At 33.4% G+C, this 24,758-nt stretch overlaps 1 protein-coding gene across 5 annotated transcripts in view; it reads right to left on the reverse strand.

Annotated features, from left to right (window-relative positions):
• LOC101681817 (activating transcription factor 7 interacting protein) overlaps positions 1 to 24,758 on the reverse strand; it is a 118,289-nt gene that overhangs the window by 23,123 nt on the left and 70,408 nt on the right. For all 5 annotated transcript variants that reach the window (XM_004755794.3, XM_013057875.2, XM_004755793.3 and 2 more), the window contains exons 6-9: positions 15,717 to 15,782; positions 5,481 to 5,557; positions 4,813 to 4,901; positions 1,463 to 2,098 (exon numbers count right to left, since the gene is read on the reverse strand). In XM_004755794.3, coding sequence (XP_004755851.1) covers positions 1,463 to 2,098; positions 4,813 to 4,901; positions 5,481 to 5,557; positions 15,717 to 15,782 — 868 coding nt within the window. The remainder of the gene's footprint in view (positions 1 to 1,462; positions 2,099 to 4,812; positions 4,902 to 5,480; positions 5,558 to 15,716; positions 15,783 to 24,758) is intronic.

Below are 24,758 nucleotides of genomic sequence, written 5' to 3' on the forward strand. Positions count from 1 at the left end.
GCAAAATCTTTTAAGTTATTTATTTCTTTTCAAGCCATGGCTTATCAGGAAAAGTTCTTTTTTGAAGAATGTATCTTGTGACCATGAATTAAAAATAGTGTCATCTTAAGCTCAATACTTCATAAAGAGGAAAAACTCCAAAATCACACACAATGTCTATCAGAAATCACTTTCTACCTGACATATTAAAATATACTGAGGATTAGAAATAAATTAGAGAAAAATGAAGCAACCCCCCTGAAATCTTGCTCATTCACTAAAAAACAAGCATCTTTCAGTGCTGTAAACATGAATAACAGAGTCTAAGAGTAATGTGGCAGCAGACAGAGCTAACAAATATTGTTATTGTACTATGAGAACATTTACATTTTAAATATTATTATGAATAATTGTACTGATTAAAATTTCAGATTTCCTCCTGTATCCAAGATATAAATTTGTATGAGGTTGATATTTAAGCTCCTGTCCAATATAATTTTGATCATCTACTCATTTACTCTCAACAACCTTATAAAATACTACAATCACTATTTTACATGAGAAAATATACTCAGAGGGAAAGTACTAATGGCTACATGACAAATTTAAAAAAACAAAAGGCCTTATATCTCACTTATGAAATTTTGTACTTTAGAATCTGTTTTATATTTCATGGTTACTTATTATATCAATAAGAGACATCAGCAGCAATTTCACTATTATACATGATACTTACCCATTTTTGCCTATTTTTACAATAGTGGGAATAAATGTGAAGCCAGAAATGAAATAAAGAATAAGAAAGTTTAAGAATGCATACAAAATGTATGCTTCTTAAGAACAAGGAAGACATAGAATTTTACAGATTTCAAATACAGGTACAATCAATTTCTTCTTTTTGCAATATTGGAAGGCATATAGACATATACAAAGATAATCATATGTCATGGGGAAATACATAAGAAAGAAAACAAGAAGCCAACATTTCTAGTAAATTAGAGAGAGAAGAACCTATTTTTAAACTGTTCCAATTCGAAAAATGTGAGTGATGAATGCACAAAGAACTCTAACAAATGGTAGGGAAGATATGTGGTTTGTCATTTTCTCTTATAAGCATATATTATGTGGAATGATATACTTTAAAATAAATGTGATCTACTTCTGCCAAATTTATTATCTAAGTAATTCAAAATGCTTGCCCCAAAGCCTCAATGAAAAATTTCACCCAGATTAGGAAAAATTACTAAAAGCTAAATTTAAAATCTAACTTTTCATTCAAAATAAATTCCCTCTCAAATACCATCTTAACAACATTATTTCTTAGGTTACTAAAAACTTACTAAAAATAACATCTAGGATATTCTCTCTACTTTCGTCTTCAAATAAAGATAGCCACTTCCACAAACATACACAAATGTTCGATTATCCAAATAGGCCATTAACATGCCTACTTTTCTATTTTTAAGCCTACACAGTCACTTACCAATTCTTGGGGTAGTAGTGCTCTGTTCTGCAGGTGATGAAGTACTAAAAGCAGAGATTGGAATTTTCATCTGTATAGGACCTCGGTTATTTGATGGACTATAGAGTCCTGATGGACCTACTGTAGGTAAGGAAGTCCTTGTGGCTTGTACAATAGAGTGTGCTGTTGGAACAGCCTGTACAGCAAGTGTTGTTCCTAATGGTGCAGCACTGGCAGGAGAGTTCCTCTGAATACTAGGACTGGCCACAGAAGGAACATTGTTTGGTTTAGTGGGGTTTGGCAAGGCTGGCAAGGATACTGGATTTTTGGTAAGACCACTCACTGTAGGTGGGCTTTGTACAGAAATGAACTCAACGTTGCCAGATGGTTGGTTGGTCACTAAAGTCCCTGGATGGCTCTGTAGGAGTTGAGGCTGGGAGGATACTGCAACAGGTACATGCAAAATCACTGGCAAAGGTTGTAAAGAGATTGTAGGTTGGGGATTTCCACTAGGCACCTGAGTAGTAGCAACTACTGTAGCAGTGTTGGGTGCAGGAAGAACTGACGTTGCTGTCAGAGAACCAGAAGTCACTGGAGTCTGCAATTTAGGTTGACTACTGACAACTGTTGGAGGAGTGACAAGACTGGCTGAAGATACTATAAAAAGAAAAAACATGTCTCAGTTTAAATGGCTGTTTTCATTTATCAGCTAGCATAATACAACACAATAAAATTTAATGAATTACAGTATAATTCTTTTATAAAAAATATAATAAAGTCTTTTATAATAAATTTTCTTTCAGATTTAAGTTTTGTAAATTCTTAGAATTAAATTTTATAGAAGCATTTTTGCATCTGTATTTGGCACACAGCTTATGATTAATATGGAAGACTGCTTAGTATCAAGACAGTGTCTGAAAATTATTATCATCACCTCAGAGTAACTGGAATTTGGTAAAGTAAGTAACTAAGAATTTGGTAAAGTGGTACAGATATTTTTGTACATTTCTGTACTATATTTTACATTAAAAATATAAATGCCTTAGGACACTGAGAAGATATAAACTCAGACAATCTAGTAAAAGTCATCACTATTAATGAATAAAATAAGCTTGGTCATTGTATTTTATCACCTGGACCATGTGTGAAACCTCTATCTGTGTATCAAGTTTCACAGAATTACCTGGCAAGAGCTAATATGGGGAGACTGCCTCTACTGACACTCTAGTGACATTATATGATTTGGGAAATAAAAGAGTAAAGATGGGAGATGAATTAAGAAATAAGAGAAATGATACCAAAGACCAGAAAAAAATCAAAATGCTGGTCACTGGAATCTTAAATAATTTTGGTTTAACTATTTATTTATTCTCATTTGAATGGCTTTCAAACTGATGGACCAAGTGTCTTTCACACTGTCTGTAGTCTTTCCAAACTCAAAGGCACACTAGAGCAGCAATCTTAATCTTCACTGTTATCCAGGGGAACACCTGGGATTATGGAGACCCTCTCAGGGAGCTAGCAATGTCAAAACTTTTTATAACAATAATAAGATTTCACCATGTAAGTATTTGCACTGACACAGCAAAAGCAATGGTGAGTAAAACTTGATGCCTCGTACAAAACTCAAGGTAGTGAGTGGTACCAAATGATCACTGCGTTCCTTATCACCACACGCTTACAGTAAAAAACAAAGTGAGCTTCACTGAAGAATGGCATAATTCAGTAGTAAAAAGTATTAATTTTATTAAATCTCAACCCTTAAATATAGGTCTTCTGAATATTCTGTGTGAAGAAATAGGAAATACACAGCAAGCATTACCACCGCATGCCAAAGCAGCATGGGTGGCTCAGGGATAAGTGCTTGTACTATTACTGTTAAGAGTTACAAAGCTGAGCTAAAAGCTTTTTACATGGAAGACGATTTTTTACTTGAAGACGATTTACAGATATACTGTGATTATTCACACTTGAGTATCAGACTAATCTTTTCTTAAAAATAAACCATGGCGTCAGTTCAAAGAAAATAACTGCAATGGTGCAATTTGAGCTTATCGGCAATGATACAATTTGAGTTTAAAAACAAAAATTCGAACTTTGGAAAAACTTGTATCTGCCACTGAGAACATGACAACTTCCCAAATCTTCAAAGATTCTTCTGATAAAAATCGACTGTGAAATAAATGTGATTTTTAAAAAGTTTATTAATGAAATGTGTCAACAATGGAAGTCTTACATAACTAAGTGAATATTTTCCAAATGATTGATGAATGATAGCACCAAAAGATCCATCCAAGTATAGACAGACAAATGGATTTTTTCTTAAAAGAAGGAGGGGCAGACAGAGAAGGGAGAGAGAATCCCAAGCAGACTCCACACTGGGCATGGAGCCAACCAAAACCAAGAGTCAGACACTAAACCCACCACTACACCCAGGTGCCCCCAGACTTTCTGTCAAAAGTCAGAAAAGTTTATTGGTATGGTTTCACATTCCATTTTTCAACTGACCTTTAATAAACTACTGCCTATGCCAAAGAAGAATATCCACAAATCTAAAAGGGCTAGTCCTTTTCCAACTATATATTTGTATGAGGCTGAATTTTCTTCACATATTTCAATCAAAACATCAAACTGCAACAGACTTAATGCAGAGATATAACAATCTTCAACTATCTTCAACTGTCTTAATGTTTTAAGTTTAAAAGAAATTTGTAAACCTGTAAACTATAACTCTTCTCACTGTTTAAGCTTGAAAAAGGTGTTTTTCATTAAAACATGTTATTTGTGTTACATGATATAGGTTTGTTATTTTTTTTTAATTTTATGTATTTATTTGACAGAAAGAGAGATCACAAGTAGGCAGAGAGGCAAGCAGAGAGAGAGGGAGAAGCAGGCTCCCTGCTGAACAGAGAGCCCGATGTGTGGCTCGATCCCAGGATCCTGAGATCATGACCTGAGCTGAAGGCAGAGGCTTAACCCACTGAGCCACTCAGGTGCTCCTGTTTGTTATGATTTTTAAGTAAACATTTAAAATTTTATGTTTCAATTTCTACTACAGTAAATATCAATTAGTATAAGCCATAAAAATGAAAGCTCTTTGGGATTCTTTATATTATTATTATAAGATTATACAGGGATATAGAAACCAGAAAATTTGAGAACCACTAGAGACTTGAATTTCTATATTTGCATGCGTATCTGTAATCCTAATTTTTAAATAAAATTTTGTACTTGTTGACTTTTAGATAAATACCTCATTTATCTTAGAACTTATTTATCTTAGATCATTTTAATTTCAGAAATTTGTAATAAAAGAGAACCAAAACCTTCAGTTCCTAAGAAAATGTTATTTTGGTATTAAAAAATATTACCTGTATTCACAGGGGTTGGAAAGGTTGGTGGTGCACTCTCACTTACATTCCTTTTGGACTCCAGCATCTGTCTCACTGTGCCTGCATTTCTACAAAATATATATATATATATATATACAAATAGTCAGTGAAAATGCCATTCAGGAGGACATCATTTTATGAATAGAGAAAGCAGTGGCCGATAGGGGAAAGCATGGCAAGACCTGGGTATTGTAGCACTAAAGTGCAAATGAATGCATAGATAAAGATGGCACATAGACTTCAGCATGCTGGGGTCTATGGAATTAAGGAAGAGTCTTTCTCTTATATTCTAATGTCCTCAACACTTTAACAAAAAGCCAAACGTACATCCCAGTATCTATAGACATTAATTTTTATCACCCTTGATCAAAATATTTCTCAATTACTTTGCAAGAATACTATTTAGCACAAGTGGTTAAAGAAATCTTCAATAACCAAAGAAAGCCTCAAAATAAATTAGCAAAACCATAACCACAAATGAACAATTATAACAAAACAAAAAAAGAAGAAAATCTAAATCCAGAATACCAAACACTTATCTCTACAAAAATAAATAGCAATACATTCTAAAATTTTCCTGTAAAATAAAGAAAATCAGAACCTTGTTCTATTATTTAAAAACTTGAAAGACTGTTTACAATTCTCACCTGTATGGCACATTGTTGTTATTGCTGTTGACATCAACTACAGACTTTCCTGGTGATACTGGTGGGTTTGGTGGATTCTGGGGGAGAAAAACACCCACGTAAAATAAAACCCAATTCACAAGCAATCTTTAAAAATATGACCTTAACTCGACCTATTGTGACCATTTTGTAACATGTAAGAATGTTGAATTACTATGTTGAGCACTAGAAACCAGTATTATAAAAAAAAGAAAACAACAACAACAACACAAAAAAATCTTATATGCTTTCATTATATATTACCTGTTACTTCCAGAAAATATTACTAGAGGAGAAAAGAAAAAAGCCAGGGCTTTGAATCTTGACATTGCCACTTAAACAAATTACTTAAAACAAATTACTTAACCCATTGCAACAATTGTGTGAAAGATTAATATAATAATTCCTATACCTCAGTTTTTTAAGATGAGTAAATAGAGAATGTGAAAGTGGTTTACATGCTGTAAGGGTTCAATAAATATTGATAATATGAATCTGAAGAATAATTAGACATATCTATTCAAAATCAAGTGAATGCCTACTTCATACCACACATAGCAGGCACCAAATTACCAACAGGAACTCAACAGAGTACATATTTATTCTTTTACAGAAATAGCTGATTACCAATAAAATGGTACTAAGGCCACAAATCAAAATTATTTTTTCAATTATTGTTTAAAAAATAACTACTTGCCACTACGTCACTGGTAACTTCATAAAAAGATATTTCAATTCTAAATTTAATTAAGTATTAACTAATTTCAGCCTTTTCCCCCTCAAAACAAGGAATATAGAAATGGAATTCTTATACATATACATATTAATTATCATTACTTGGGCCTCTGTTAATTATACTATCATCATATTATTTCTTAAATTAAGAAATATAAATAATTCTGCTCAAGATTTAATTAATGTAATAGTAATAATAAATACTAAAACAAAGGTGGCAGGTGCTTAAAATCACATCAAGTAGATGCCGCTAATCACTCTTTTCAATCAACCAATCTTGATGCTTTTTACAGGATAAAAGAATAACTCTGACCAACAAGTATAGCATTATACTAGTTATACAGGTAGAGAAGATAAGAGAAAAAACTACCATGAATTGCTCAAAAGGTGCTTAAAATCTGCCTGTGGACAAAAACACATGAAACAAATAGAAAAGCAAATTAAAGTTTAACAGTGCAATGCTGCTGGAAAAACTTTTTTAAAAAGTTTTTGAGGAAAATGCATCTTCATATAGGTAACTACACTGAAAATAGCTAAGATGAAGATAAAAAACATTTCAAGGAGAAAAATAGAAAAAGAAGGAGTAAAAGCATAATAAATAAATACAACTGGCTTAGAATATGGGATGGCCAATGGATGGAAGACCTTAAGTACTACAGTGTGGTGACACCAACAGATGACAGAATAGGAAGACTAACATCTTCATCCCTCATGGGATGGATCAAATTTCCTTTGTCAGAATTCCAGAAGTCAGTCAAGAGGTTATAGGACCCCAAGCAATAGCAAGGCAAAGAAGAAGTGCTTTACAGTCGTTAGGCAAGTCTGTTGTACTTATCCACTATATCCCAAAGTCCTCCTGATACCTACAACACAATCAAAATTTCTCATTTCTGGCTTCTCCTTCAAAAAGGAAAGAGAAGGGGCGCCTGGGTGGCTCAGCGGGTTAAGCCTCTGCCTTCAGCTCAGGTCATGATCTCAGGGTCCTGGGATCAAGTCCCACATCTGGCTCTTTGCTTGGCAGGGAGTCTGCTTCCTCCTCTCTCTCTCTGCCTGCCTGTCTGCCTGCTTGTGATCTCTACCAAATAGATAAATAAAATCTTTTAAAAAAGGGGGGGGGGAGAAGAAGAGTGGAACTTTCATGCAATATTCTGGCTTTTCTGGGGACTGTCCAAAGCACTGGTTTCTGTTTCATCTGATCTGTAGCACATGTTGGATGTCTAGTGGCCACATGAGAACAAAGGTTGAGCCTATTAGCTTGTTACAGCACCAGAAAAACCATTCTAACACAGACAGCAGGGGGACCTCCAAAAGCATGGCTTATAAAACCAAAACTGTAATATGGAAGACAGATGTCAGTGGGGAGTTTCTGAGTAGAAAGAGATAAGCCTCTTCAGATAAAAAACTATATTCACAAGCTCAGAGAAATCATACACACACAAGCTCAGAGAAAATACATCTCTAGAAAAGGCCTGAGAGGTCCCAAGTATATACCTGAACTGAACAGTAAAGGTCTTCCTCTGTACAAAGAACTGTGAAAAGACAGGGAAAGGTGGTTCTTTTCTTCAAATGCCCAAATTTCAATCTAAGAGAACTAAACATAGAGCCCCAACAGAGAAATACAGCCCCAACAACAACAACAAAATCTTCAGAAACTGACCCTAAAAGAAAATGGCGATCTGTGAATTACCCATTAAAGAATTCAAAATAACCAATATCAAGATGTTCAATGGGGTAAAAGAAAACACAGAAAGAAAACTAAAAGAAATTATAAAAAATCATGCATGAAGAAATAAAAATTTTAACAAAGAAACAGAAACTCTAAAATAGAAACAAAAGAAATTCTGGATCTGAAGAATAACTGAATTGAAAAATTCACTACATGGGATCAACACCAGACTGTACCAAGCTGAATAAAGATTTAGTGGACTTGATGACCAGTTATTTGAAATTATCAAATTACAAAAGCAAAAGAAACGAGAAGAAAAAAGTGAGCAGAGCCCAAAGGATTTCCGAGGCACCACTGAAAAAACTAATACATGAATATGGGAATCTAAGAATAGAAGAGAGGAAAATAGCAGAAGGCATTTGCAAATAATGGCCCCAAACTCTCCAAATTTGAGGGTTCTCAAATTCAAAAAGCTCAGAAACTTCCAAATAGAATAACTCATGGATCTATACTGAAAAACACAGTCAAGGTGTTGAAAGTCACAGATTTAAAATTTTTAAATAACAAAAGAAAAACCCATTACATTTAAGGTAGCTCCCATAAGATTATCAGTAGTTTTCTCAGCAGATAACTAGAAGGCTACAAGGGGGCAGAATGATATATTCAAAGTGTGGAATAAGAAAAATACCAAGCAAAAATACTATATCCAGCAAAACTTATTCAAAAATTAAGGCAAAATTAAGATTTTCCTAAATTAAAAAAACTGGGGAAGTTCAAGACCATTAGATCTGCAATCCACACACACACAAAATGCTAAAATGGGTTCTTCAAGTGAAAATGAAAGGATATGAGATGGCAACTTGAAAGTATACAAACAGATGAAATTCTCTAATAAAGGTAAATACAGAATCCTGCATTACTATTACTAGAAAGTTAGTGCAGTAAATCACGTGTAATTGTACATACACATTTAGGCATAAAAGTAACTGTAAATTTATGTTAAAGGATATAGAATTTTAAAAAGATATAATAAAACTAATAACAAAGTTGTAGAGGCAGAAGTTCTTAAATATGATTGAAGTTGCTACCAGTTAAAATAGTTTATATAATCCCCATGGTAATCAGATAAAACACCCATAAAAGATACATAAAAGGACATTATATAATGACAAAAGCACCAACTGACCAAATATAGTATTTATACACATATATACACATAACATCAAGGCCTCAATGTATAAACACTGACAGAATTGAAAAACAAACAGCAACACAATAATAGTTTTCAGTCCATCATTCTATATAATGAGTAGATGATCCAGAGAAACATTCAATTAAGGAAATAGCAAAAGTGAACCAATACCAAAGACCAAATGGACCAGACATTTATAGAAATTTTCTCCTAACAGCAGAAAAATACAAAATTTTTCTCAAGTGCACACAGAACATTCTCCAGGACAGATCAAATATTAATCAATCACAAAATAAGCCTTAACAAATTTATAAAAATGAAACTCTGACCAAGTATCTCTTACAACCACAAAGGAACAAAAGTAGAAATCAAGAGCAGAAGGAAAAATGGAAAAGTCATATATATGTAGAAATTAAACACTTAAAAAAACTAATATATAAAAGAAGAAATCACAGATATATCAGAAAATATCTTAAGATAAATAAAAACACAAATACAACATACCAAATTTATGGGAAAATTTATGCAGCAAATGTAGTACTAAGAGGAAGATTTATGGTGGTGCATGCTTCCATTAAAAAAGGAGAAAGATCTCAAATCAACAACCTAACTTTACACTTTGAAGGACTTAAAAAAAAAAAAAACCTCAGGAGAAGGAAGGAAATGATAAAGTTGATAGCAGAAATAAACAGAGAACACAAAGTCAATAGAAAGAAAAATCAACTGAGAGTTGGCATTTCAAAGGATCAAAAAATGAGCAAAACTTTTCCTAGATTACCTGTAAAAAAAGAAAGAAGACATAAATAAATAAAATCATAAATGAAAGAGGATGCCACATTACAACTGATACTACAGAATTAAAAAGAATCACAAAAGACTACCATAAAGAATTATAAAGCAACACATTGGATAACCTAGAAAAAAATGGATAGCTTTCTGGAAATATACATCCAAGACTGAATCAAAAAGAAAATAAAACTTTGAAGAAGATCTACACAGTAGTGAGACTGAATCAGTAATCAAAACCATTCTAATAACAAAAAATACCAAGGACCAAGGCTGCCACGCAGAATTCTACCAGACACTTAAAGAAGAATTAACTGCAGTCTGCCAACTCTTCCAAAGAATTGATGAGGAGAGAAAACTTCCAAACCCATTTTATGAGGCCAGCATACTTGATACCAAAACCAGACACCACAATAAAAGAAAACTATAGCCTAATATCCCTGATGAACATAGACTCAACAAAATATTACCAAATCAAATTCACCAGCACACTGAAAGGATTATACAACATGACCAGGTGAGACTTATCCCTGGAATGCAAGGAGAGCTTCACACAAAAATCAATCAATGTATAAGTCAATCAAACACCACATTAATAAAATGAAGGGGGCGGGGAAACAACATGATCTTAATTCTTGTAGAAAAAGCATTTCCTGTATTTCAACACCCTTTCACGATTTAAAAAAAAAAAAAATTAAACAAATTAGGAATGGAAGGAAGTTACCTCAACATTATTAAAAACAAACAAACAAACAAACAAACAAAAAACCTATACATCAAAAGCCCACAGCTAACATCACACTCACCAACTTCTGTTCAACATGGTACTGGAGAAGATCTCACCAGAGCAATAAAACAAGAAAAAGAAATAACAGGCGGCCATACTAGAAAGGAAAAAGTGCCATTTTCTCTGTTTGCAGATGACGTGATCTTATAGTCGGAGAGCTCTCAAGGTGGGGCACCTAGGTGGCTCAATCCTTAAGCATCTGCCTTCACTCAGGTCATGATCCCAGGCGTCTGGGATCAAGTGCCACATCAGGCTCCCTGAAGCCTGCTTCTCCCTCTCCCACTCCCCCTGCTTGTGTTCTCTCCCTCACAGTCTGTCAAATAAATAAATAAAATCTTTAAAAAAAGAAAGAAAGAAAGTTCTCAAGAGTCCACACAAAAAAGTTCAAACAAATAAATTTAGCAATGGTATAGGATTAAAAATCATCAAGAAAAATCAATCATACTTCTATATACTAACAACAAACAATCTGAGAAACAAATTAAGAAAATAATCCCATTACAATATCATTAAAGAGAATAAAATATTTAAAAGTAAATGTAACCAAAAAGGCAAAAGACCTTTAAACTGAAAACAACAAATACGGTGGAATGAAATAAAAGCCGCAAATAAATGAAAATACCCCATGTTCATGGACTGGAGCACTTAATACTGTTCAAATGTCCATACTACCCAAAGTGATCAAAAGTTTCCATGTAATTTCTATGAAAATCCAATGTCATTTTTTGCATTAATAGAAAAAAGCATTCTATAATCCATATGGAATCCCCAGGGCAGAAGAACAAAGTTGGAGGCTTCATACTTCCTGATTTCAAAACATATTACACAAAGATACAGTAATCAAAAAAGTGTGCTTGTGGCATAAAGACAGGCACATAGACCAACAGAACAGAAGAGCCCAGAAATAAACTTTCACGTGTACAGTCTTTTAACAAATGGTATGAAAACTGGATAGCCAAACACAAAAGACTAACGTTGGACCATTAAACCATATACAAAAATTAGTTCAAAATAAATCAAAGATCTAAATATAAGACCAAAACTAAAAATTCCTAGAAAACATAGGAGGAAAGTTTCATGACATCAAATTTTGCGATTATTTCTTGGATATGACATCAAAAGCACAGGTAACAAAAGCAAAACAAAGGAGGTTACATCAAAACTTAGAAACCTCTGCACATCAAAATAAAAAAAAAATCGAGTCAAAAGGAAATCTATGGAATAGGAGAAAATAACTGCAAATCATATATCTGATAAGAGGTTAACATCCATCCAGAATATATAAAGTCCCATAACTTAACAACTTAAAGCAACCTAATTAAAAAACAGGCAAAGGACCTAAACAGACACTTTGCACTTTTCCAAAGATATGCAAAATAGTCAACAAGTATATGAAAAGATGCTCACCACCACTATTATTAGAGAAATTCAAATCAAAACCACAGTGCAATGCCACCTCACATTCATAAACATGGCCACTATGACAAAAGAGAAAATAACAAGTGTTGACAAGAATGTAGAGAAATAGGAACCCCATGCCTTGCTGGTTAAGAATGTAAACTGGTGGGGCGCCTGGGTGACTCAGAGGGTTAAAGCCTCTGCCTTCAGCTTGGGTCATGATCTCAGGGTCCTGGGATAGAGCCCTGTATCCGGCTCTCTGCTAAGCAGGGAGCCTGCTTCTCACCCCCCGCCACTTGTGATCTCTGTCTGTCAAATAAATAAATAAAATCTTTATTTTAAAAAAAAAAAAAAAGAACATGGGGCACCTGGGTGGCTTAGTGGGTTAAAGCCTCTGCCTTTGGCTCAGGTCATGATCCCAGAGTCCCCAAATCGGGCTCAGCAGGGAACCTGCTTCCGTTCCTCTCTCTCTGCCTGGCTCTCTGCCTACTCGTGATCTCTGTCAAATAAATAAATAAAAATCTTAAAAAAAAAAACAACGTAAAATGGTGTGACCTCTTTAGAAAATACTATGGTAACTCCTCAAAAAACTAAACCCAGAATTACCAAATGATCCAGCAATTTCACTTTTGAGTAGATATCCAAAAGACTTGAAACTAGGATCTTAAAGAGTTACCTACACACAGATGTTCATTGTAGCATTATTCACAAAAGCCAAGAAATGAAAGCAGCCCAAATATCCATCAATAAAGGAATGAATAAAGAAAATGCAGTAAATACCATATACATAATGTGGAATATTATTCTGCCTTGAAAAGGGAATCTTGTTACCTGCTATAGTATAGGTATCAGTCACCAAAAACAAAAACAAAAACAAAAACTAAACAAAACCCAAACACTATAATGACTTCATTTATGAGAATCTAAAGTAGCAAATCACAGAAACAAAAAGTAGCTGAGTGCTGAGGGGAGAGGAAATGAGAGATGTTCTACCGTAGCAGAGCATCAGTTTTGCAAAATAAAAAACACCTAAAGATCTATTACACAGTGTTAATACAGTTAATACTTCTGAATCATGAAGTTAAAAATGATACATTTGAGACTGTGTGTGCAGCACAAGTAAAACAATTTTAAGAGTTTAATAAAAAAATTAAAATGTAGAATAATCTAAAATTTTACTCAATTACATCACTGATTTCTCATAAAAGATGAGAAGTATCTTCATATTTCTTTTATAGTAAGAACTAGAAAGGACAGAAGTTAGAGATAACAGTCATAAGGCAGTAACAGATTAGATTATAAATGTGGACTTAACAGCAAACTGCCCATGAGGGTTTTCTGCTCTTTTAAAAATTAAAATAGAAAATGTTTTAAGACAAACCTGCATGGTGGGGTTTGTTTTTAACTGGTTAATATCAGAGGATCAAGGAACAAATCTAAATAGAAGAAAAGCATTTAAAGTATTACTGTTTATTTATTTATTTATTTTAATAAAGGGGAAACTAAAGTTTTAAACTTTCATTCTGTATTTCTCTTGTTTTTAAAACCTAGCATGACACAGATGTAAAATTATACTAGATACCATAATTAAACAGAATTAGGACATGAATGAACAAATTCTTGAGATTTCTAGAAATCTCTCACAAAAAGAAAATTTAACAAGAATGGGTAGAAAGATATCCCAGTTTGGCAATGTAAAACTGGCCTTACCCAAAAGCTAATTAACGAAGGAACAAAATCTGAAAGCCTGAAGACCACCTCAATATTTTTCTCAAGCACCACATATCCTAATTGTTCAAATTAATCTTTTCTAATCTTAAGGAATTATACAGTATTTTGTTGTTTCCATAATACTTACAGCTCTCTATAATAAACCTTTCAGGGATTGTAATATTTTCATATCATTCTTAAAGTGTGTCTCTGTCTGTCACTTTTAAATATGTAAAGAAGAACAACTAGAAAGTAGTTCTGAAAGCAAAATAGACAAACACTGGGAAGTATATGGTGGGCAGCATGCTGCTTAGTTCAAACATAAGGATAAAAGGGAAGAAGTGGAAATACGTACTGTACAAAAACAAAGGGAAAACCGCAAAGCCCTTTCTTTGGTTCAAGCACAGCTAATGAAAAAGATTTACATCAGGGCACCTAGGTGGCTCATAATGTCTGCCTTCGGCTCAGGTCATGATCCCAGGGTACTGGGATGGAGCCCCACTTAGGGTTCCCTGCTCAGCAGGGAGCCTGCTTCCCCTTCTTTCTCTCCTTCTGCTTGTGCACTTTCTCTCTCTCAAATAAATCAAATTTTTTCAAAAAAGATTTACATCAATTTTCTAATCTGAAAAATAAAACAGTGCAATTTTTATATTATAACAAATAAATGAAGCTGAAAAAATGAATCAGGAAATTGTATGATTATAATAAAAAGAATCTTTGGGAATGGCCAAAGGAGGGTTTGCTGAGATTAGTCTGTGTAGAACAAAGATAAAAACTATCAATTGCTCAAGAAAAAAGAGCAACCAGAGTTTACAAAGTTAAGTAAAAACAATACAGATGGAGAACAGATTAGCAGTTGCCAGGGGACAGGAACAGGTGGGTGTGGGGGGAAATGAGGTAGGTTTAAACTGTAAAAAGGCAGCATTAGGGAGTCCCTTCATGGTAATGGAACAGTTCTAGATCTTGACTATGGTGGAGGTTATATAAATCTATACATGGGATCAAACTGCATAGAACTGCACGTGTGTACGTACACACACACACACACACACAATTCATATAAAAACTGGTGAGAAATGATAATGTCTACAGACTACTTAACAGAATTTTATCAATATCTTGGTTTTGATATTATACTGCAGATATAAGATTTCACCACTGGGGAAAGCTAAGGTGAAAAGTTCGCAGGAGGCTATGTACTACGTTGCAACTTCCTGTGCATCTATAATTATTTCAAAATAACTTTATTTAAAGTCAAGTAAAGAAGATGTCACAATGAAGACAGAAAAATCCTACAGTAATAATGATTACTACTGGAATAATTTTAGTGGCAATTATTAAGTGCCACACAAAGAAATATAATTTGTTCAAATAGGAAAAAAAGTCAAGAGGAAAAGAAAGAAATTAAACTAAAAACTATAATGCAATATACAAGTGCTATATTAAAAGCATGTATTACAGAATAACTAAGGAAATAACAAAAAGCAAAAGGTAAGCTATACATTGGAGTTTATGTTATGCTACGATGTTTGGACTTAACTACGTGGTGGAAGCAGAGAAAAGGACTACTTCATGTAACACAACACTAACTAACATAGTTTGGCGGAAATAAGAGACTAGACTAGGACACTGACAAGAATGTAAAAAGAAAAAAGCATGGTAAGACAAATCCCAAAGATAATTTTAAAAATGAAATGAAAATATAACTTCTAGAATACTGTAAAATAGGTTAATATAAGTGTTGATACATGCAAACAATAAATGAGGATTAGAAAAGGATTAATAAGTTCTAGAGCTGTGGCTCCAGAAAGAACATACAGGACGTACACAGAATGAAAGCAAATTTCAGACCTGTAATAAAGGAAGACTTTCCTCCTAACTCACCATTTCCTAAAATTACCACTTAAAACTAAATATTAATTATGCAAGCATAGACATCCTTACTTCTTGTCTTTTCTTAAGATCTTCTTTGGCTGCTCCAAAGCGTTTGGTTAACCTGGCTATCTTGGCCTAAAAAAAAAAAAAAGCAAAAAATGAAACAGAAATCAAGTAACATAATGGGATTAAAAAGGAACTCATATATACATTACAAGAAACCCACAAATGAAAGGATCCTGAGATCGCCAACAGCAAAGAAAATAAGGCAAGCTGATTATAAAATATATATTTGAAAAATACAGAAAATCATAATGAAACTAAAATGACCTCTGAACTCAATATCCAGAGGTAAACACTCTTAATTTTAGAAGGTTAGCTTCTTCCCTCCTAGAACTCACAAACCAGTACATTTCTGAGCATATGTAATTATGGGGGCTTTTATTATTGTTATTTTTCAGTATGTTGGAACTATACAATTTTCTGAGAATTCTGTACTAAGCACACTTGTAAGTCATAAAAGACCCAATGCCATGCCTTATGAATATATGTGTAATATACTGAATCATTGTTTATACCCTCTATCTCCCAAGGGAAATGTTCAGTGTTTATCAATGTACTGCTATAGTCAAATAATGCAATTAACAATTTTGTTCTTCCAAAATTCTTTCCTTGGGTACCACTCACAAAATATAACTTCTGAGACAGAAAATATTTTTAAAGCTCTTGTCTAAATGATTCTTATCTAAAATGCTATTTATACCTAAATTATCTAAGAATTATCAAATATTTAATGACAATTTCTTTTTCAGAAAGGCTTTGCTAATTTGTACATTCAACAGCATAGTATGTGTGGTCATTTAATATTACTCTGAAACACTTTCATATTATGTTAATTTTAATACTCTGTCAAAAATGTTACCTTGCTACTATTAACATTTCAGTGAAATTATTTATTCATCAATTATACTGCTTACATAAGCTGCTTGATCACATATTTGCTCAAATACATATTCACAGAAACTTTAAGGAAAAAAACAGGAAAGAAAAAAAATTATCTCATTACTACATGAGTATTTTGTATTTAAGTCTTTTACTAAAGTACAGATGTAATACTCAACTAGTTGTTTCTGTTGCTGCTAACTGCTGCTGCCAATTTTTTTTTAGATTTTATTTATTTATTTGACAGAGATCACAAGAAGGCAGAGAGGCAGGCAGATAGAGAAGGGGAAGCAGGCTCCCCGCTGAGCAGAGATTTCCCCCCCTGATGTGGGGCTTGATCCCAGGACCATAGGATCATGACCTGACCTACTGAGCCACCCAGGCACCCCATGCTGCTAATTTTTTTTAAGCTTTTATTTTTGTTTTGTTTTGTTTTTTAGAGAGAGAGTGAGTGGCACAAGCCCATGTATAAGCTGAGGAAGGAACAGAGAAAGAATCTCAAAAAACTCCCTGCTCAGCACAGAGCCTAAAGCAGGGGCTGGATCTCACAACCCTGAGATCATGACCTGAGCCCAAATCAAGAGACGCTCAACTCACTGAACCATCCAAATACCCCACTGCTGTTGCCATTTTATGTTAAATATATTTTCAAGAAATTTAAATTAAAACTTCTGAGTGTGTTCATGAGGCCCACCTAAGGAAGAACTCTTCCAGAAAAATTATTTTATCCAATATATGCGTATCATACAAAGGAAATGATATTATTTACTTTTAAAGTTTCTTTCAGAAAGTAGGCACTTCTGAAAGAGACCCCAAACCTAACAAAGTATTTAAGTCCATTGAGAGAGCCTATGAACTCAATCACATATGACCCCGAGGATGAAGATTTTCCTTAGGACTTGAGTATTTATGCATATTTATTAATACCAAAGACATACAGCATAATTTTATATTCTTAATATAGATTTACCTTCCTATGAAGGTAAATATTCAAATAATTTTTTTCAAGAAAGATATAGGGGAAGGTGTTTTCTGTACCACAACTTATGCAAGAATGTTTTTCATTCTTGAGTCTACCTGGTGGGTAGTCTATAAGTTGAATAGTTTGTAGAGTATTATTATACTACTTTTACTTAAAACTCATTTTGTATACTATATACACACATATATATATATAGTATACAAAATGAGTTTTATATATACACACACACATATGTGTGAGGGAGAATGTAAAGAGGATTACAATTTCAAGTCATATACATCTGTAATATTTAAAAGCTTTTTAAAAAGGATTTTATCACTTAAAAAATTAAGCTATCAGAGAAATTAAAATCAAAATCTGGACACTGACTTGCTGTCTGCCATTTAATATTATAAAAAAAGAAATAAGAAAACAGCCTTTTTCCTTATTTTAATGTAGGAAACTGCAATTTTTCAAAATTGTAATTCAAAATATCTGCCATAATGTGTCTAAGACTGGGTCTCTATTTTAGTAAGTATTATGTGAGATTTTTTTAAGAAACTATATAAACAAGTCAGATTTTAGTCTAGGAAAGGGATATTCTATTATTATGTCTTTACTACTTTTATTTCATTTTGCTCTTGGTTTCTTTCTCAGGCATATCTATTTCTTATATAGGCATAAGGGTAGCTATTTAAATATAAGTCACATAAATTGTTGCAATTCAGACACACTGAGCCTTATTTAGCAAGCTAAGCAAACCAGGGATTTCCTTGCATAAATTATGCACCAAGGAACCTCTTAGGAAGTAATTATCTGAGAAAAGAGCTAATCAAGCATCAAGTCTGACTTACCAAAATACTAGCATTCAAAAAAAGCTACTGAATAAATGGATACACATATCCATTATTCAAAACTGTCTCTTGGATTAGACAGTCATGGATTTACTTGGTGGGGGGGCTATTTTCAGTTAAAACTACTTAAAACAACATTTTATAAATTATAACCAATGAAATACTGTATTCCAGGGTGTGTTGACAGCTTTTCCATTTCCATTAAAAAAATCCACTTGAAATTTTGAGTATTTTGAATTTGTACAATAATTTGAAAGGAATCAAGTCTTCCTATCTAGGAACATAGTACATTTACAGCTGACTTGTTGACTCAGATTTTCTTTTTCTGTCCTTCTTCCTCACAATGGTCTTAACATTTTCTTTTCTTTTTCTTAACTACTTATTCATTTTTAAATATCTACCATATGTGAAACCTTTATCTCTTATCTTCTCATTGTTCATTGTTGATACATAGAAAAACTATTAGAAAGTTTTTCTTCAATCAGGTAGTTTCTAAACTTCTTACTTTCTCTACAGTTTGCCAAATTAATTCCATTGTGTTCCCAATCATTACTCTTAATTTCTTTTTCCTATCGTTATTTTATTACTCAGACTGCCACCAAAACTCCAAATAGCAGCATAGATAACAGACGCCTTTGTCCTAGTCTCAAATTCAATGGAAATACTTCCATGATCCCTACTAAATATGATATGGGTTATAACCTGAACAGAGTTTCTTACAATCTTAGGCTTTCTACTTTCTTACTAAATAAGATGGACATCATAGGTATAAAGCTATATGTAATAATGTTCTCTTAAAGAATCTCCTCTGGATCTTTGTCTCCTTTTTCAATCCTTATGTAGTTTATTTGTACTCATTATTTATAAATAAAAAATTAATCTACTTTTAGTCTTCACAAAAGAATAAGGTTTTGTCTTCATTGCTCAGTATTCAAAAGGGTTGGGTTTTTTACATTTCATTAATTTAGTCTCTCTTCCTTCTGGAGTTTAGTTTGTAATTGTCTCTTCCTAGCACAGAAGATGAACATATAATGTTCTTCTCTTTCCCTGTTCAGCAGTAATGAATTTAAAATTATAAATTTCCCTTTGAATACTGCTGTGGCTTTCATTACAGGTTTTGATATGTAGTACTTTAATTACAGTTCTGATTTAAAGAGCGGAGAATTTTCATTTTTAGTTCCTCTCTACAACTATCTGAAAATATGTTTTGGTGAGGGGTTTATGGTCTGGGAGGGGTAGAAAAGCTAAATATTTGTTGATAATTTCTCTTTTTATTACACATTTGCTACTGACTCCACAGCAAATGACATCTCCATTTTAAGACTTTCTTATAAGTTACTAGAATTCTCATCTTGACAATGCCTCAGATACATAAATCTAAAACTTATACTACCTTGTAATTAAAAAAATAAAATTAAAACCATGGAAATAATGTTGAGATTTATTTTACCATTTGACATCTCTGTAAAAGCAAAAATACACAAAAACTTTTTCATGATTCCGGAAGTAACCAATCCCTCAGGCACGTAAGTGGCTCAGTCAGTTAAGCGTCTGCCTTCAGCTCAGGTCATGATCCCTGCTCAGGCTATGATTCACACTCAGGTCATGATTCAAGAGTCCCTGAATACTGTACTCCCTGCTCAGCAGGGAGTCTGCTTCCCCTCTACCCCTGCCCCACCCTCTGCTCCTGCTCTCTCTCTCAATTAAATAAATAAAAAAATCTAAAAAAAAAAAAAGGAAGAAAGGCAACCAATCTTAAAGAAATATACAAGATATCCCAATGCTGAAAATTATTTTCAGCTCTTATAAAAATACATTTAGTACACAGAAATAAGGAAACAAGCCAATAATTTAAAACAGGCTTTAATACAAGGAAGTGGACAAGTCATATCACACAACAAACCAATTATTAAAACCTTAAACATGATTTTAAATAATCCCAAACTAGCCTATTTTAAAAATATGTAAGAAAGACAATATGAAAATCAATCAAAAATCTACTTTGCTTTATCTACGGAGAAATTTATACCTTAAAAATTTTAGCAGAAAAGAGAACTTCATGAATTTTCCTCTAAAGATAAAGTCTACATGATTCAATTCTATTCTCTCACCGAATTTTTCAATATATTATAAATTTTTACACTATTACAAAAGGATCATGAGTCTCTTAAAAGTGTATTTTTATAGTAACTGCTGCTTTAAAAAAGAGGGCCCTAATACTAAATTAGTTATTATATTAATTTATTCCTTAAAGCAAAATACCTGAACCCAATTTAAGTATTTGTTTTCAATTGTGTTAACTTTGAATTTTATAAAATTCATACTGGATTTTGCCAAAGTCAGTCAGATATAATAAATGAATATAAATATGCAAATCGGGAAGATGTACTCATCAACTGCTATGGAATGAGATACAGTATATATATACAGTAGTATTTTTAAAATGTTTATTGTTAGCTGTAACTAAAAAACAGTAAATAATTTAGCAAAGTATATAATTATTTGTTGAAGTATGTGATACATAAGCTTTAAATACTGGAGAACGCAAAAGAAATTATAATAAAAATACCAGAACAGAGTGATATCCCCAAAAATGACTGAGTAGGGAACTTCAGGGTTCATTCCTTTCCCAAAAGCAACTAATGAGCTGACATACATTTTTAGAATCAACTTTTACACAACTCTGGAATCTATTAAAAAAACTCCAAACAGTGGGGTGCCTACGTGGCTCAGCTGGTGTCCAACTCCTTATCTCAGCTCACATCTTGATCTCAGGTTCATGCATTCAAGCCCCCACTATGAGCACAGAGCCTACTTAAAAAAACTCAGAAAAGCCAAGGGGAAGACCTAGGAAAGAATAAAGCTGCTACTTTGCAGTAAGAGAGCACTGTGGTCTTTTAGGTTGTCTATTCATTTTTCCCCACACCCAGATCCGCAGTGGCTGTGAAGATGACAGTTAGCATGCCTGGTGCAGGCTTCTAGTGCCACAGGAAGCATATGGACCTTATTTTCACTGGCATCTCTCTTAAGGCCCAGCACACAGGCCAGCCTTTGTTTCACCCAACTCAAGTAATTCCCAAGGCTGGAGCAGCATCCCAGACAGCTTTTCCTAAAAAGATTTGGCACAGCAGCCTGAGGCAAAGGACAACAATTTGGACAAGCAATAAAGAGAAAAGCCTGGGTAAGAAAAGGTTGGGAAAGGTGACACATGACACAAAAGGGACTCTAAAAGCTCTTGAATAGAGACTATGCAAATGCCCACGGAAAAAAAGCAAAAAATAGCCTGAAAAGACCCTAAGCTTTCACTTAAGCAAGTAGAAGTGAAGGATAAGGCAAGCTGGATACGGAAAGCTGTAAATGGCCTGGTTAATTAGCACTGAAGGAGTGTCTCAACAGAGCCAATCTGCAAAGACTGGGTGAGTATTTTTTCCTTCTTCCTTTTTTCTTTTTTATGCTTCAAGCATTTAAGATAACTGGCAGAACATCACCTGACCACTAAGCTAATGAAACACCAAACTTTAGGGGCCCCACATAACATATACTTTCCAAAAACATTTTAGAAGTCATAAACCAACAAACAACAAATCACAACAAAAAGCATCAACAAACTCTGGGTAGTGAGGAAAAAAATATGATTCCCAGAACTGCCACAATATAATATTCAAAATACTCAAATTTCAACATAAAATTAGGAGGCATACAAAGAAACAAGAAATAAGAAAAGTATGGGCCAGGGGCGCCTAGGAGGCTCAGTGTTAGGTTAAGCCTCTGCTTTCAGCTCAGGTGATGATCTCAGGGTCCTGCTTGGCAAGGAGCCTGCTTCCTCTTCTCTGCCTGCCTCTCTGCCTACTTGTGATCTCTCTCTGCCAAATAAATAAATAAAATTCTTAAAAAAAAAAAGTATGGGCCAGTCACAGAATGAAAATAATGAAAAGAAAGATAGCTCAGGTATTGGACTTACTAGACAAAGACTTTAAATAAATTGAATAAAAATCTATTCGAGGAGCTAAAAGAAACAATGGACAAAGAACTTTAAAAAAAATGAGAAGAAACAGGAAAACAATGTCTTGCTAAGCAGAATATCAAAGAGACAGAAACTGTGTAAAGAAAACATATAGAAATTCTAGAGCAGAAAATGTATTAATTGAAATAAACTTCGCAGCGGGGCACTTGGGGGGGGGCGCTCAGCAGGTTAAAACATCCGACTCTTTATTTTGGCTCAGGTCATGATCTCGGGGTTCTGAGATTGAGCACCACATCAGGCTTTGTGCTGGGCATAAGCCCCCTTAAGAATCTCTCTTCCCTCTCCCACTACACCTCCCCCACCTCTCTTAAAAAAAAAAAAGAAGTTATACATGGATTTTTGACTATATCAGGGGAGAGGATCAGCACCCCAAGCCCAGCATTATTCAAGGGTCAACCATTTATATAACACAAACCAATTATATTATATACTATCTATCTATATATATTTTAGTTTTTTTCTTTAATGATTTTTCTGGAAATTACACTTAACATCTTGAATACCTACTTATTTTGAATAGTATACAAATACTTTCAATAGCATATAAATATAATTAAATATCACTTAGGCATAAAAAGGAATGCAGTACTGATATATGCTAAATTGTGTATGAACCATGAAAATGCTATGCCAAGAGAAAGAAGCCAGACACAAAAAGTCACATATTGTAGGATTCTGTTCATTAAAAAAATATGCAGAAAAGGTAAATCAAGAGAGACAGGTTGATTAGTGGTTGCGAAGGACTAGGGGAAAGGTAAAGTGACTATTTAATGGACATAAGGTTTTCTTTTGGGTTAATGAAAATGTTCTAAAACTAGACAGAGATGAGAGTCATACAATGGGAATAAACTAAATGCCAGTGAATTGTAAAGTAAAAACAGTTATTTTGCTATTGAATTTTACTTCCATTAAAAACTAAATATCAGAAAAGCCCAGAAAGAGACAGGAACTAAATGAGCTTAGTAAAATTTAAATTAATAGCATGGCAAGGGCAGATCACTACAGGTAACTTAAATGGGAGAAACAGTATAAAGTTGAAGGCCTGAAATGAAAATACTATGAACACTGATATTCTGTAGGACAGTGTAGCAATTGGTAGGTATTAGGAAAAGTAGATCAAAAACTAGGAGATCCAGAAATTAAAAATTAAAAAAATGAATGATGGCACTTTGTTGAGGAATCTGGACTATACAGAGGAGAATGAAACAAACAGTATTTTAGAAAGATGAGTACAATCATTGGGAAGGGCCAGTAAGTACCTAAAAAATAGAACCAGAGTAATCATGTAAAAGGTTATTGCTATAATCAAGGGAATGGAAAAGGAAAATGTATTTACAGTACTATACCCAAATTAATTGAAAAAAATCCACATGTAAATGGACCTGTGCCTTGTGAAAAGTGAGAGGAAGCAAAAAAAGACTTTTGTAAGAAATTAAAGTTATAATTTAGCAATCCACTGTATATGTGAAATGACTGAAAGAAATCAATTTCCAAGAACTCAAAAACTATCAATGAGAAGAAAAATGGAAAGATATTGCTGGAAGATTTTTCTAAGGATTCAAGAATTACAAATAAGAGGAACAATGGTATGGGGGATTTATCTGTGGAGAAGAGAATGTTTTGGCATTTAAAGACTTCAGATTCTGAGGCTACCAGGTAACATCAAAGTAAAAAGTTTATTAAGTGTTAAGAGATCTGGACTTGCATGTTATATGAGAATATGGGAGTCAAAGTCTCAGATTTTTTTAAAAACACAAAATGAGAAACAGTTAATGAAACCACTCCTTTTAAATCCTCAAACATTTTAAAATTCTAATTCAAAATTCTCGACCATATTAGTAAAATAAAGTTTAATAATTAAACAACACTATCACTATTAGAAAGATCTGCTAAAGGTAAGAAAGAGGACTAGTAACGTACTGTATGGTACATAACAAAATTACTACAAAGATCTTATTATTTAAAAAGTCTCACTTCAAATAAATTAACAATATGAACCCAAGAATATAACTTTCAGGCTAAGAAATACATAAATTCTAGTCACATTTGGTTGCAATTTGCTTTATAACTAGAAAACAGTGACTTTATTTTCATGGACCCCTTTTCCCTCATTTATAAAGTAAGGGTCTATAAGTGGTTTGCAATCTCAGCCTCTGTAGACTATGCTCATATTTCAGATAGCTTAATAGAAACCATGCATTTACTATATGACAACATGAATGTACTGATAAAAATTTCCAGTTTCTTAGTCTTGGAATAAAATGATTTACTACAGCATGTTAGCATGTGTTCATTTCAGTCATTTAGAAGCTCTGGCACTATATGTATAT

Source organism: Mustela putorius, unplaced genomic scaffold, assembly GCF_011764305.1.
Source record: "Mustela putorius furo isolate JIRA1106 unplaced genomic scaffold, ASM1176430v1.1 tig00537227_pilon_pilon_pilon, whole genome shotgun sequence".
Taxonomy (NCBI): domain Eukaryota; kingdom Metazoa; phylum Chordata; class Mammalia; order Carnivora; family Mustelidae; genus Mustela; species Mustela putorius.